This window comes from Psammomys obesus, unplaced genomic scaffold (genome assembly GCF_907164565.1).
Source record: "Psammomys obesus unplaced genomic scaffold, mPsaObe1.curated_primary_1811, whole genome shotgun sequence".
NCBI lineage: Eukaryota > Metazoa > Chordata > Mammalia > Rodentia > Muridae > Psammomys > Psammomys obesus.
The window spans coordinates 16,965,761-16,982,301 of NW_026585504.1; the positions used below are offsets into that span (position 1 = coordinate 16,965,761).

The following is a 16,541-nucleotide window of genomic DNA, read 5'->3' on the forward strand; positions in this document are numbered from 1 at the left end:
TGCTACTCTGTCCAGCTCCCATTTATAGCTTTAACAAAAATAATCATCATTTCACAGTTCGAGTTTGGTTTGGTTTCCACCTAAATTAGGGACGTTTTCTCATGATGGTGCTTTAGGAAAACTTACTGAGTGTGGTGTCAGTTTAAAATCCATTCTGTGGTTCTGCCATCACACAAATAAAGCTTCACAATCTGTATGTCCAGCTTTCTGAGTGGCCTGTGCTCTTGTATGTGGCCAGTAAAGGTCAAATTACTCAGTGCCGGATAAGAACACTTATGATATAACATAAATAAAAAGACAATATGGCTGGATGAATAGATTCAGAAGTTAAATAAACATTTTTTGGCAACTTCTAAATGATTACGCTAATTTTATCTCCTCAACTAAAAATACTGATTTTCTAGTGATAATTTTCTTCTTAGCTAGATTATAGGGATCCTTTATAAAACAACTCTGAGCTGGGGGGGGGGGGGGGGCATGTCTTTGATCCCAGCACTTGAGAGGCAGAGGCAGAGGCAGGTGGATTTCTGTGAGTTCGAGGCCAGCCTGAACAGCCAAGGCTACACAGAGAAACCCTGTCTCCAAAAACAAAATCAAACAAATCAAAATACCAACTTTGACTAGAAAAATCTTTTCATAAAGCAAAAGACAGGGACAGGGTAAGGAATCCTTCAGTTACACCTTTGATCACCCTCACAAAGAAAGAAAAAGTAAAGCTGTTTAATATGTTCTTTGTCACTCCATGTACAGAGAGAGAGAGAGAGAGAGAGAGAGAGAGAGAGAGAGAGGATTTCTATTTCACTACAGACTGATAATTTTTCCCCATTACCTGGGTATGAACCCACCACTGAACACTAGGCAAGCACTTGACCCATAAGGGAAATTGATCCCTTCTTGCCTTCTGTATTTTGAATTAGGGTCTTACTGACTTCCAGACAGGCTTTGCCCTGTGACCCTCCTGCCTCAGCCTCACAAGGAGTTGGATCACGGGCCTGTACTAACAGGTCTGGGTTTACAGTGGTCATCAAACACAGAAGTTGGGGCTGGAGGACTGGCTCAGTAGTTAAAAGGATCTGCACTTGCAGAGAATCCAGCTTCCGTGCAAAACATCAACAGAGAGGCTCACAAACAACCGAAACTCTTGTTCCAAGGGGATCCAATGCCCTCCGAGGGCACAGAACACACATGTACACTTACACACATGCAGGAAAACACTCACATAAAGTAAAAATGAATAAAGTCTTGTAAAAAAAATAAACATAGAAGCTACTAAGAAATGATGGTGCGTTTAGGTGTTCTCCTAATCTCAACATGTTTTGTTTTTTCAAAACTTTGTAAAGATTTATTTATTATTTATACGATGTTCTGTGTGCGTGTGTGCCTGCACGCCAGAAGAGGGCACCAGATCTCATTAGAGGTGGCTGTGAGCCACCACGTGGTTGCTGGGAATTGAGCTCAGGACCTCTGAAAGAGCAGCCGGTGAGTGCTCTTAACCTCTTGAGCCATCTCTCCAGCCCCTCAAGGCTTTTGCTTGGTTAGTTTTATAAAACAGAATCTGACTATGTAGGAGACCCGTATCAAACTTGTTCCTTCTCAGCCTCAGCCTGTCAAGTATACCATTAAACACTGCTCAAATGGTTACTCAAGTTTCCAAATGTTTACTCTTAATTTTTGTACTGTCTTGAACAGTCTATGGATAACTTCTTCTATAGATGTGGATTATGCATTTTCTTTTTCTGTGCTAGAGACTGAACCCAGGTTTTCATGAAAGGTAGGCAAATGTTCTCTTATTGAACTATAACCAGCCTAAAGTAGCATGCTTTTCACCCCATAACATCATTCTTCCATTTTTCTAACATCAAGACAGCATAACTGAACAAAGACATTATTCTAATTGATTTTTAAGAAATTATTAATTTGGTGGATGTGGAGGAGGTGTGTGCACATGAGTGCAGGTGCCCTCAGATACCAGTGTTTGTATCCTCTTGAGCGGGAGCTATAGGCATTTGGGAGCTGCCTGAGGTAGTGCTGAGAACCAACCTGGGGTCCCCTGGATAAGAAGCAAGAACTCTTAATTGTTGAACCATCTTTCCAGCCCCTCTAACTGCTACTTTAAATAACTCCAATTAAATACAGTCATGAATTCCTAGGAAAAAATGTCTTGAAAAGTGTATTCAGTAGCATCTGAATGAGTCACTTATAAGACTGTTACAGAGAATGCGCAGATGGCTCAGCTGGCAGCGTGCTTACTGATGAATTTGGGTTTCCAGGACCCACATTAGAAAGCTAGTTGTGGCAGCATGCATCTGTATTCCCAGCACAGGGGAAGCAGAGGCAGGAAGATCCCTCAGTTCATTGGATAGCCAGCCTAGACAAACTGGGTTTAGTGAGAGATTCTGTCTCAAAAAATTAGAAGAAATTTAGTATTGACATCTGGCTTCCACGTGTGTGTATGTGTATGTGTATGTTGTGTGTGTATGTGTAGGTGAATGTATGTGTGTGTGTATATATATATATATATATATATATACACACACACACACACACACACACACACACATTTATTACACAGGATAGAATGAAGGACGAACTCTTGACAAGTCATCAGGATCCACAGATTCTGAGCAGCAAATATATTTAACATTTTCTGAGCAGTCCCTTGTAACTAGTATCTCGAAGATGAATTCTAATTTGTGACTAAGATGTCAAAATGTGCCAGCATCCCATAGAAATCTGACTTTCGGGAGTCACATCACTTCCTATATGTGATTTAGGTAGCATTATTATTTTAGCTTTGCTATGTAGTCCAGGATGGCTTGGAACTCACTTTATAGCCCAAGCAAGCCTAAACTCAAGATCCTCCTACTGAGGAAACAGGCATGAGCTACCACACCTGATTTATCTGAAGTTTGAATGAGTCCTCAAGAATATATTTTAGCTATAAACTGAAGTTTATAAAGTTTATAAAGAAACCAGAGTTTCTTTAAAAAAAAATTTTTTTTAAGACAAAAGCAAGAAAATTAATGTCTGAGAGACCTTGGGGTTATTTTGTGACAAATATATGCTCATGGAGAAACTCCTCAGCTATGTTGTAGATATAAAGGCACAGCATGTCAGGAGGAAGTACTAAATGTGCAGGGAGACAATTTGGCTACAGCAATATCCTGGGAGAAAGATGTCCAAAACCAATAAAACACTAAAACACACCTCTTCTGGCAGCAACTCTCATAGAACAGAGAGAGGGATGCCAGGCTCCTCAAGGCAGCTTCTCCTGTATATTCTTCCTCTAAGATGGTTACATGGTTCAACTATGTTTACAATGAATAAACAAAAAGCCTATATACACTAAAAAAAAAAAAAAATCTATAGACTTTATGATCAATCTTAAAGAATGCAAAACCTCAGAATGTTAGTCAAGTTTTTAAGTCAAAGCAGCTCAACAACTCATATACATATATGTAAATTAACTGCTAAATGGCTCCACTTTTGTACACACACACACACACACAATAGATACCTCTACAGGAAACATATCCATCTACTATTCTGAATCCAGATGACACTTACCAATTTGAGCCAGAGACTGAGAAAGCGGGGGTCACTGTAATAGCGCTTCTGTCCTTGTAGTGCCTCTATAGCTCTCTCTAGTAGCACTGACATGTTGCTCTCCTTTCCCCCCTGAGGGTAATTCTGTTCTGTCCAGTTAATATACCTGCGTGGGAGGGAAACAAAAAAACACATTTTGAATTGATGCATACTCTTGCTAAGGCTCATTTTGAATGGGGTTTTTGCTTTTGTTTTTGAGTCTTACTATGTGGCCCTGTCTAGCCTGAACTCAACCACAGGACCAGACTGAACTCAACTCAAAGAGAATCGACTGCCTTTGCCACCTGAAAGCTGGGATTAAAAGAATGTGCCATCACACCCAACCCATTCTGGATTGACTTATTTTATTACGTGCGTATGTACGTCTGTGCACTGCAATTGTGCAGGGCCACCAGAGGCCAGAAGAGGGCGTCACATCCCTTGGGCTGGAGTTACATAAGGTTGTAAGCTTCCACATGAGAGCTGGGAACCCAACCCAATCCTCTGCAAGAACAGACAGTGCTCTTAACAGATGCGCCATTATTCCAGCCCTCTGGTCTAGATTTTTAGGCAGAAATATTTAATATATTCAAAGCATGCTTCTTCAGAAGTCCTCAATGGCATACACTAAGCCTCTATCGCTCACTCTTTTGATTGTAACAAATGCTCCGGGGAAAGGGATAGAAGGACTCAGCTCAAAGTTGTGTCATACTCTGATCGATCCTCAGAGAAACTGCGGTTTAACTCAGTAGTCCAGCCCTTCCTCGGCATGTGTAAAATTCTGGGCTATACAGACAGCACTTCATGCTCTGTTCCCCATGCCATGACCCTCTTGAGACACAAAGCCAAAAAAAAAAAAAAACCCAAAACAAACAAACAAACAAACAAAAAAATCAGTGAATGCCTCGTTGTTCTTCCCATATAAAAATACTCACCTATCCCAGACATCCAGAGGGTCATTTCCAGAGTAAAAGCGAATTTCAGATTCAAATGCCCTAGAATTGAAACAGAACATATTAGCACATACAGTTCTGAGCGCAGCCAGTGACTAAGTCCTACTTCCATTCCATTCACATCTGAAGCAGTTCACACTGAGCTAAATAACTGTACTAGAGCTTGAAAAATTTATTAAAAAAAAAAAAAGATGGAGGGTTTCACTCAGTGGTACAGTACTCAACACCCTAGCAGATTCAGTGGCCAGTTTAAAAAGAAAAAAAGAGTGGGGCAGAAGGACAAAACAACAAAAAGCACACCAAATCAATTATGAGATCCTATTTAGAGTGGAGTGATGGCTCGGCAGTTACTTGTCTGTTGCTGACAAGGCAACTGACAGAAGGGTTTACTGGGGCCAACAGTCTCAGGTGATGAGAGGCTGTGACCACCGGGGCAGGGAGCATGGCAGCAGGGAGGCATGATGAGAGCACCGCTGAGAGCTTACGGTGTTGCTCCACAAGCACCAGGCAGACGGAACTCACTGGCCTGGTGTGGGCTTTTGAAACCTCAAAGCCCACCAGCACCATTCCTCCAACAGGGACACGCCTCCTAATCCTTCCCAAACTGGTCCACCAACTAGAGCCCAAGTGTGTTCTGCTTGCTCTTGCAGACTACCGAGTCTGATTCCGAGCACCCACACCAGGCGGCTCACAACTTCCCACAGCGTTATTTCATGGATGCAAGTGTTTGCCTGCACGTATGTACGCACACTGCACGCGTGTAGTGCCCAAGGAGGCTGGAAGGGAACATGAGAGAAGTACAGGTGACTGTGCGCAGCCATGAATGCTGGGAACCAAATCTGAATCCTCCACAAGAGCAGTGAGTGCTCTTAAACCACTGAGCCATCTCTCCAGTCTGACCCTTCCAAAACAAACAAACAAACAAACAAACAAGCAAACAAACAAAACAGGGCTCTTGCATCCAAGTTCGGTTCTCAGCACGCACAGAGGGTGGATCACAATCACCGGAAAGTCCAGGTGACAGGGATCTGATCTGAGGCCTTAACAGGCTCCTGTGCCCACACGAACATACCCAAATACACATATACATCAATTTTGGTGCTTTTGTTGTTATTGTTGTTTGTTTTGTTTTGGAGGCAGTTTTTCTGTCCAGGACTTTTTTGTAGACCAGGCTGGCCTTGAACTCACAGAAATCTGCCTGCTTCTGCCTCCCCAAGTGCTGAGATTAGGCATGAGCCACTGAGACTAATAATAATGTCTCTGTGTCTTTATTCATCCGTTGGCGGGTCCAAGAGAGTCCCATTATAACTCTGTAGACCACCCTGGCCTCGAATTCACAAAGATCTGCCTGTCTCTGCTCCCTGAGTACTGGGATTGCCACCACTGCCCGGCTATAGATTTATTTTTAATAATGCTCGTCTGTGTGGGTATGTGCGTATAGGTGCCCATGGCGGTCAGAAAAGGGAATGCATATCAGCTTGGTTAAAGAAGCTTATTTTTGTAGTGGGACAGTAAAGGCAGAGACTCATAACTGCTCAAAGCAGTTACTGAGAATAGTAACTGGCAGGTACATAGCTTCTGTATCACCTCCTCCAAAGCTCAGGGAGCATCACAAAAGAGTGCAGAAAGATTTTAAGAGATGGATGGAGAACAGCATCATACAATCAAGTTCCTGGACACAACACGGCTGTGGCACCAGTAGACATAAGGTTACTGTGTATTCAAATTCTTATTTCTGTACCCCAGCCCCCACATCTGGTTGCAATCCTTGTTCTGAGAATCCCCTAGCTCAGTGTTATATACACTGTACATACAGTCGTCTCCTGGTATGCCAATAAAACAACTTACAGCCAATTGCTAAACAGGAAAGAGAACAGGGCTGGACTTCCTGCCAGCCAGGGAAGGAGGGGCTAGAGGAGGAAGCAGGAGAGTTAGAACTAGCAGAGGTCCAGGAGGTATCAGGAGAGGAGCTGAAGCAGGAAAGACTGAAGTATCTTGGGAAGTCACTGGGAGGAAACAAAATCAGCTTAGAGATTTAAGAATAGTGTAATAACTGGTTAGTTTTTGTGCTGTGAAGCTTGTTAAAATAATATAACAGAGTCTCAATTACTTGTGTAATAGCCAGGTTAGAAAGAAACAGAGAAATGAACCGTTTTATAAAAACTGTAACAGCAATCACCAACTCACAGCAGCTGGCTACCTGCACAAGACCTGAATGAGAAAGGGCCCACTAGCTAGAGAGATGGCTTAGTGGATAAGGGACTCACTGCCAAGCCTGAGGACGTGAGTTGGATCCCTAGAACCACATGGTAGGAGAGAACAGACTCCTGTCCTGTCGCTTAATGTCTTTTTTTGTTTGTTTGTTTAATTATTCTTTTCTCTTGTCTACTTTGTTACCTTCTGGGTTCTTCTTTCTCTTAACAATAACTTCTCTGACTCAGCCCAGCTTTTCCTGGCTCAACTGTCACCAACTGTCTTTTCACTCTGCTGGTCCAATTCACTTTCAACTCTCTTATTTTCACTCTGCTCAATCTCTTTTCTTTTCTCTCTAGCCCTACTCTCTCTTCTTTCTCCTACACCAACTGTTTTCTCTGATCCTACTCTTTTGACAGCTGGACCCTCTGAAAGCCTTAAGTAAGTTGTGAGGGTCCAAGAAAGTGTATAAAGGCCTGAGACTATGAAAGCTTACTAAGTTCTGAAGGCATAAGAAAATGACTTAAGGTGATGAAAAATGTTTCAGATTTCTTTCGCCCTGGATGCTATTGTTACATTAAGATTTCAGAGGTTTGGAAAACCTATACTTAAGATGCTATTGTTACGTTAAGATTTCAGAGGTTTGGGAAACCTATACTTAACGCTTCAAGCAGGCCACTTGCATGGTGGGACAGCTCACCAGCAGGTTGCAAAAAGGAGATGTGTGTCCCTGTTACACTTAAATCGACTTCTAAAATACCTGCCCCTACTCTTGCTTTCTCAATGATCAAATTGGAGATTACTGTCAGTGTTGGCCAGACACACAGGCTGTCCTTGGCGGTCCTGTAGAAGACATGATGCACGTTCAGCAAGACAGTCTACCTTTTAGGCAGAACTGGGAATCTTTTACATCCTCATTAAAGACCCATGGCACCCCAGATGGGAGACAGGGGTCATTAGTAAACTTTACTGTAGCATTCACCACAGCCACCCACCAGGCACAACAAAAATAAAGAGAATACACACCCCACTCCCTCAACCCTTGGGTATAGAAGTGGTCCAAGGTTCCTCAAAGGCCCTCACATCTGTTTCTTATAATACTGATCCCACTTCCCTGTCATACCATCTCCTGTTTCAGACCTTAACCTGTGCACATCAATTATTAAATAATTTTCTGCCTAACTGCTTTGGGGAATGCTGGTTGTGTCCCTCCTGGGTTAAACTCACAATCACCATTCACAGCTTCACGGCCTCACCCACTGTCTTACTAGGTTCTTTCACTTAACCACTTGTTAGTTGCCCAAAGCCAAATATCTCTACCAACCCTTATCTCTCCCCAGTCTCTCTCTTTGGTATCACAAACTGCTTTAATTCCCCAGGAACACACTTCGTGTGCACAATGAGGTCCAGACACTGTAATAAAACCCTAACCATTAGTACTGCCACCTTGCCCCTATATCCAAACAGTCACAGTGCCTCAATTATCTGCAGCACTCATGTATACCATTGCCTACCAGCTGCATAGTCTGGGATGTGTGCCCTTGTGTTTCTTTTTCCAAAACTAGGAGTGGTACCTGGTGAAGAGCCCTTGCCAGTCCCGTCACTGGGTTTATAGTGACATGGCATAATATACAGCAATTAAGTTCATACTCTTTCTAACAGTTCTGGGCATAAGTACTGGTGTCACTACAAAAACCCACCAATCCCTGAGCAGGAAAGCTCACCAATCCCTAAACTCCCCAAGCTTAGACTTAAAATCCCGCCCACCCATGCCCAGTTCCCTGCTGCCTTTTCCTGGGAGCAAAGGCAGCCACTCCTGAATTTGTACCTCCTCTTCTGGATTCATCCCTCCAATAAATCTCTTTTAAGAGATTTGCTGTCTGGTGTGACGCTCTCATCAGAAGCGGCAAAGAAGAAAAGCAATGAAGAGAAGTAGAGTGGGGCTGAGGTACCTAACCTCCTGAGCTCGGCTGGAGGCTGCAACACCTCTGCTGAGGGGGCCTCCTCTCAGAGTTGTGTGGTCCCTGGGCTCCCAGGTCCTAGGATTCCTTTCCTCAGAGCTGTAACACTTTCACTGAGCATACCTTCTCCCTCAGCACTGTGTGAGGCCTGGGCTTCTGAGTCCCAGGATACCCTTCCATCGGAGCAGGAAGGCCAATACCCTCCTGTCTACTTCTCAATCCTACTCTCCTAGCTCTCAGCCTCTGATGGCTTTTTATATCCTCTCTGGTTCCTAGAAGTCCAAGAAGCAATTGACACTGAAGGGCATAGGGTCCTTTAGAGGCCATGCACACAAAATGAATCACCCTACAGATTCCTACCAGCTGTCCCCTGACCTCTACACATACAATAAGTATATAAATAAATGCAACGTAGGATCAAAATGAGGTCAGTAACATTCAGCCATGGATGGGGAAGGTGCCAGGAGACCCCGCCCTTCCTTGAGGGGTTCCTAGCAGTTAATGGCTCCTGGAGGGTGGAGTCATTTTTTTCAGGGTATGGTCACTATTAGTTACCCGTGATCCAGATCCCATGATTCACACAAGCAACCCAAATTCAACCTGAATTCAGTGGGTCAAACATATGCACCAAAAAAAAAAAACAAAAAACCTACAACACAAGACAAAAAGAGACATGAAAATAGGAATGGTTTTTGTTGGGAATAAAAAGAGGAATTCAGCAGGAGGCAGAAGAGGGATAAGAGGGTAAAGGGGGAGGATGTGAAAGTTACCAAAATAATTATATACACATATGAAAGTGCCAGGGCTACACAGAGAAACACACACTGTCTTGAAAATTCAAAAACCCAAAACCCTTTAAAATTTAACAACAAAATAGCCAGACAAAGTGGCACATGTCTGTAATTGTTGCACAATGGGGACTGAGACTGAACTGCTGCAAGTTCAAGGCCAGTCTGGGCTACCATAGTGAGTTCAAGGGCAGTCTAGGATATTTGGGGAAGTCCCGTCAAACACACACACACACAGTAGATAAACAAAACAGATTCTGACACAAAAGAATTATACTCCTAATAAAAAAGGCAAAGTACACAAGTGAAAACAAAACAAAACAATCAACAATACAAAGCAGGCATGGTACTTGCCAAGAAGAGACAGCGAAGGTATAAGAGGTGAAAATGAGATAGGAACTGGGGAGCAACAATAATATATTAATGAAAAAAGGAAGTTTTTTAGTAGATCATCTGCCCTTAAGGTCCTGGGTTTAAGCTACCCTCTGACCCAGCAATCCCATTCCAAGGGTGGTGGTAGGGATTATGTCCACAAAAAGCCTTGTCAAATATCCACACTGGCTTGATTTACAAAGCACAAAACAACGAACCAACACGTCCAATAACTGGTGAATGGTAAACAGAGTACTTATTCAGCTGTAAAAAGGGACCAACTGCTTTTCATGTAACATGAAAAGTACTCAAAATTCCGCTGAATGAAGGATCCATATGATTCTATGTATATAAAATTCTACGACAAGCTGGGCATGGTGACACACACCTGCAATCCATCATCTGGGAGGTAGAGCCCAAGTCGAGAGCAGCCTAGGCTATAGGTTAAGACAATCTGTACAAACAAACAGCCAAACTCCAAAGTGACTTAATTTGACAGAAATCTAATTAGCAGGTGCTTCACGGAGAGGGGAGAAGGACTGAGGAGGAGAAGGGAGAGCCTCCTACGGTAAGGAGTCAGGACGAGATGCACGGCTTTAACAGCACACATAAAAATCCGAGCACTCGCTGTATCTAAATTATACTCAAAAGAAATTCCCAGCGTTGCGGCAATGGCTCAGTGATAAATGTGTGCTTAGTATTCCGGAGGCCCTAGGGCCAGTGCCAGAAAGGATGAGAGGGCTGGAGAGATGACTCACGGGTTCAGAGGACATACTGTTCTTGAAGAGGGCACCCATGCTAGGCAGATCACATCAGCCTGTAGCTCCAGCTCTGGGAGGCTCAAACCCCTTTCTGACCAACTTGGGAACTTGTACTCACACTTACATACACATACTCACACACATACACATAACTGAAAGTAAATACCTTATTTTACAAGAAAGTGAGAGAGCAATGAATAGGAGTCATTCAGGTGAGTTTTTGTAGCATTAACCAAACTGGAGAAGTAGAAAAAGAAAGGTCATTTGGGAGGGAAGAGATTTCTGACAGTAGAATGACATCCAGATAAGCCTGTCACAGATGAAAACAGCCTATGTGAAAAAAAAAAAAAAAGCACTAACATCTATCCTGCCGGGCACGGCAGCTTAGCAACACAGCGTACTGCACGCTGCTCGGCCTCAGCTTCAGCATCACTAGGGACAGCAGCTCTCTCCTCCTGCATAGCCCTCATCCTTGAAAAGAGCAACTTTCAAGGTGTGATTTCTATCAAACGAATATCGTTTCCTCACTCAGAGCCATAAAAACATGAGTCTTCTCAAGCCTGGGACTGTCTACGCGTTACAGTAACGGACACTCAGAAGGAAAGAGCTGTCAATGGTAGCTGTAAAAGCGCAGCTGAGAGCTGAGACTGGGATGGAACACAGCAGGGAGCCAACACCAAGGACAACTCAACACAAGCAGGGAAACCAGTACAGGATCAAGCTGCAGGCACCAGGAACAGGCATTAAGAATAAAATGCCATCTAGCACAGTGGCACATGCTGTAATCCCAGAATTTGGGAAGCAAAGGCGGGCAGATCTCTGTGAGTTCGAGGCCAGCGTAGGACCACATAATGAGTTCTAGGCCACCCACAGCGATGGAGAGACACTGTCTCAAAACACAAAAACAAGAACTGAATACTAAAGCAAAATCATAAAAAAACAGTTTTCAAAGATCTCGTGTTGTGTGTTGGTCTGATACTGCTGTGTATTCAAATACTAACTACTGGCCCCCCAAATCTGGTTGCAGTCCAGATGAGTACATTCTCACACCAAGTGATGTGTAAACTTTGCTCCCTGATCTTTGATTAGTTAATAAAGTTGCTGACAGCCAGTTACTGGGCAGACTAGAGGCAGAAGGAGCTTCAGTTCCAGGCCTTGGGGGTTTCAGGTAGGGACCACAAGGCCAGGAGAAGCTGGAGGAGGAAGGAGAAAAAGATGGAGACAGATCCAGCCTAAACAGGATGAGTTATTGGCAAATAACTTGGGGAATGCAGCTGGGAGGTAGCCAGACTAGCTTAAAAAAATGTAAATCATACCTGCCCAGTTATTGTGCTTCAGCCTTGTTTAAATAAACTACTAGGTCTCTGTCTCAATTTCTCAGGGGCTAGCCGGGCCATAGAAAAGCCCTCTAGAATTTAATAAACATTCTACAGCAATCTAATTCAATGAGTATGGTTACGTTTTACATTTCAGCCCAAAATGAACAATAAACACTATCTCATGCAATTAAAAAGCATGCAAGTCAGAAAACTGGGAGAACAGATTCCCACACTACCACGGAAGAGCATTCCTTAGGACAGCGGTTCTCAACCTGTGAGCGGCAATCCCTTTGGGGGTTGCAGGATCCTTTCATGGGGGTGCCAGGGAAAGAGGGGGAGGGGAAAGGTGCCTATGAGATATCCCCGCCTCAGATTCACAACAGTCACGAAATTACAGAAGTAGCAACAAAGTAACAGTTGGGGTTACCATAACAGTAGGAGCTGCGTTAAAGGGTAGCAGCAGCAGGAAGGTTGAGAATCAGAGCCTTAGGCCCTTCTGCAGCTTCGCACCCACGATCCCTACCACAGCTGGGGCTAACAAACTGAACCCAAACCATTCTATTACATACCGTTTCTGTTGCTGCAGAGCAGTGTTACAGGCCGATTCCTGCTGTGCCAAAGCCCCCTGAAGTGTGGACATGATCCGTCCATGCCGTAAGGGCTGTACGTTTTCTTTACTCAGCTCCCACTCATCTCCCTCTTGGGACAGGGCTTCACTGTGAAGAAGGAAACGGAAACATCCCTTACACCACTGTTACTGCACTATACTGTGACCATTTTCAGATGGGTGATTTTTTGTGGTCTTTGGGTTACCCTGATAGCATATCTCTCTCTCTCTCTCTCTCAGTTCTTGGAGATAGGGTTTCTCTGTGCAATAGCCCTAGCTGTCCTGGAACTCACTCTGTAGGCCAGTGCTGGAATTAAAGGCTTCGGCCCATTATTATTCTCTTAAGCTTCTGAGCCTATCACTTGCTTTCCAAGTTTATTATGATCAACAGAAGAGAGAAGAATTTGGCAAGGGTGTTGTTGACAGTATTAAACGAATAAAGTAAAAGGCAGGAAAAATAATTTTTAAAAGCATCATAAATTTAGCAAAGTAGATTAAACAAACAAACAAACAAACAAACAAAAAAACCCAAAAACCTAGCAGTTTTGTGTCCAACACAGGACAATCTGGCTTAATTCAAAATTAGTGTCAGTCAGACTATTATGTCATGCTCCAAGTTTCAATTTAAAACAGACAAATAGAAGCCAGGCATGGCAGTACATGCCTTTAGTCCCAGCGCTAAAAAAAAAAGACAAAAGACAAAAGGAAAACAAAACATACCAGAAATCTACCCTTCCTCTTGCCTAGGTTAAATCATTATATAAGTTACTCTGCTTGCACACTCACCTCGACATTTTGGTTGTGAGCCTAGCCTTTCATGGCTGAGCCACCTCTCCAGCCCCATCAGCCCCACCCTTGCCTCTGTCCCTTCTACTCTTTGGGTTCATGGTGCTCTAATGACAATGACCATGCCAGCAGCAGCTTCCACTCCTAAGTTTCTGTGAGATGTACGCTCTTTTTTTTTTAAAGTGTGTGGAAACCAGAGGACAACTTTTGAGAGTTGGTTCTCTCCTTCACCATGTGGGGGTCCTAGAGACCAAACGGAGGCCCTCAGTTCTGCTAACAATCATCCCACCTGCCCGTGACTAGTTACTTCTAGTTTTGACCCAAATACCATCAGTGAGGACTCTGTTCAAATCTTTCTTCCAGGTCAGTGTTAGGTAAAGAATGCAAGGCCCTGCAGTGCAAGTTTCTTGGACAAGTGCCCTACCTGAGTTACACCCTCAGCTCCTAATCTTTCTGAAACTTGCACAAATTCCACCTCCAATGCTTCCTGTCATCTCTTGCTTTATACTTTAGTACTGATTACTATCTGATTTCAAATGTGTCTTATTGTTTCTCCACCTTCATTCCTCCAACTTAAGCTTCACAAGGGTTGGAATTTTGTATCTTTCATTGTCCACTTCAGTGTTCAAACGGTGGTCAATAAATTCTGTGGCATGAATAAAAGCTAACGACATGACAATGACCCAGATATTATGGATTCCACAATTAAATGCATACTAAATTCGAAACTTGAAAAAACTGCTCTCTTTTCTTATAGATGAGGAAAAGGAGCAAATGTTCTGCCTTTTAGACCCCTGTGCTACCAGCCAAATGAGAACACCTATTAGCTGTAAGCAGTTAACTTACTAATAAGTCGAATTCTCCCCATAACTCCAGAAAACAGTATTAATATATACATGACGCCCATAAAAGACATTTCAAGGTCAAAGAAAAAACGACTGAGGTGAGTTGCAAACCCAGATCACAAGGCAAATTCCAAACACTCCCAGTTTGGTCCCACGGCTCCAGGTCGTCAGGAAGGGAGCTTGGGAGAGCCTGCTCACCTCGCGATCCTCCCCTCACCGCCAAGCACCCAGCTGCAGCACCTTGACTCCGGTCCTCACCTCGCCACAAGCCCTTCCTTCCTCGCCGCCGCCATCCTGCATTCCCGGCGCTTGCTCTGGCCCGTCCGCAGACCTTTTTCCTCGGGGTGCAGGCTTTCTGGGCTTCCCTCCTCACCCTTCAGCTAGCTTTGAACCCCGTGCTCCCGACTCCTTCTCAAAGCCGCCACCTCACGCTCCATTACGCCCAAGCCGCCAAATTTCAAATTTAACGGCCCTTGACGCCGACGTAGCCCCGCTCCTCTCTCTCAAAGCATTCTGGGGATTGTAGTTCGTCCTGGGTTTAAGCTCGAGCTGCGCGGTGCAGACTGAGAGTTGTAGTTCCGGGATTGAGGCGCCGCAGCAGGCACAGGCACTGAGAATTCTCTGCCGGTTCGCTCTGTGTTTCTGCTCTGAGGCAAGTCTTCGAACCCAGGGAGGGACACCTTAATAACAAGGGTTCTTTGATGTTTTGAGTGTCGTGACATGTCGTTGAGTGCATGTGCCTGACCTTGCTTTTCTGGGTTGCTCAGAACTGGCAGCTGTGCTCCCCTCGATCTTGGCCGCCTGCATCCTAGGTCTCACACCTGTCCAGAGATCGTCAGGCCGCTCTCACCCAGCTGGTTCCTGTCGAAACCTTGAATTTAAAAAGTTTAGATTGTAGTTCTCACTTTATTTTTTACACAAGTACTGGTTTAGCCTCTCCCAGGCAGCCCTTTCACCCCTAAAACTTCCCAACTTTGACCAACTTCCTTTAAAATATCATGGAGGTGTACCGTTTGTGCTTTCATACAGCCTAGCCAGATGTCCTGTAAAGTCCGAGGTAAGGTCAGGCTTGGTGGTACAGGCCTTATCTCAGCTACTCTGGAGACTGAGATATGAGGATCAGGAGTTCAAGACCATCCCGGACAACTTAGTGAGAACTTATATCACAATAAAAAAAAAAAAAAAAAAAAAAAAAATTGGGTTTGGTTTGGTTTTTGTCAAGACAAAGTTTCTCTATGTAGCTCTGGCTGTCCTGGAACTCACTGTGTAGACCAGGCTGGCCTCAAACTCAGAGATTTGCCTACCTCTGCCTCCGGAGTGCTGGGATTAAAGGTGTACATCACCACCAGCCAGTTTAAAAAAACAATAAGGTGGGAAGATGGGGTGGGAGGGACTATATCTCAGTGGTGAGCACTTGCCTAGCATTGGCATCAGGGCCTGTGTAATCCCTAGAACCACACAGGCACAGAGAAGAAAAAAGGGAGGGAGGGGAGGAGAGAGTGAGAACAAGAATGAGAGTGATAATTCCTTGGGACATGAATTCTGGACCATAATATCTGGATCCCATCTGTGGTGGTCTGAACGGAAATGCTCCCCGGAGGCTCATATCTTTGAACACTTGATCCCCAGTTGGTGGAAGTATCTGGGAAGGATTAGGAGGTGTGTCACTTAGGGGTGGGCTTTAGGGTTTCAAAACCCCATACCATTCCCGGTTAGCTCCCTCCCTCTTTCTCCGCCTCATTTTTGCTTGTGGATCAAGACGTAAGTAAGCTCTCAGCCAGTGCTCCAGCGCCATGCTCACTGATGTGCTCCCTGCCCCAAAGGTCACGGACTCTAAACCTCTGAAATCATAATCCGCAAATAAACTCTCTTATAAGTTGTCTTGGCCGTGGTGTCTTATCTTAACTAGGGAAGGACCCAAGCAGTATTGTGCCCACTGACTAGGAGACAAGACTCCTGTGTGGTACTGTGCACAAAGTTAGGCTGTACACGTTGTTAGTAGAAAGAGGACAGATAAGACAGAGACTCCGAGATAAGGAGAGCCTCAGGGCGCTGAGCAACAGTTGGGACAGAAAAGATGAGATCGGTGAAGCAGACAGAGTTTGTGCCCTCTAAGAACTTTTAGCTGGTGGAGGGGACAAATAAGTGATTTCAGTGCATCCATACCCAAACTGGAAGCAGATATATTGGAGGGCGGGGGAGGGTCATATGAGCATATAGAAGGAGCTTCCAACTAGGCTCTGGAGTAGGAAGGGAAGCCATGGGATTTCTCTACAGAAGACAGTGAAGCTTAGAGGGAAGGATGAGTCGGCACAACCTATCCACAGAAACAAGCCAAGCTCTGGAGGAACTGAAGTGCATCTGTGGCAGA

The 16,541-nt window shown here is 44.3% G+C and overlaps 1 protein-coding gene across 4 annotated transcripts in view; it reads right to left on the reverse strand.

The window, feature by feature from the left end:
* Bub1b (BUB1 mitotic checkpoint serine/threonine kinase B) overlaps positions 1-14,600 on the reverse strand; it is a 48,802-nt gene extending 34,202 nt beyond the window's left edge. For all 4 annotated transcript variants that reach the window (XM_055603797.1, XM_055603813.1, XM_055603805.1 and 1 more), the window contains exons 1-4: positions 14,429-14,600; positions 12,502-12,648; positions 4,521-4,580; positions 3,568-3,712 (exon numbers count right to left, since the gene is read on the reverse strand). In XM_055603797.1, the coding sequence (XP_055459772.1) occupies positions 3,568-3,712; positions 4,521-4,580; positions 12,502-12,648; positions 14,429-14,463 (387 nt within the window). In that variant the 5' untranslated portion in view covers positions 14,464-14,600. The remainder of the gene's footprint in view (positions 1-3,567; positions 3,713-4,520; positions 4,581-12,501; positions 12,649-14,428) is intronic.
* Between the last annotated feature and the right edge of the window lie 1,941 nt (positions 14,601-16,541).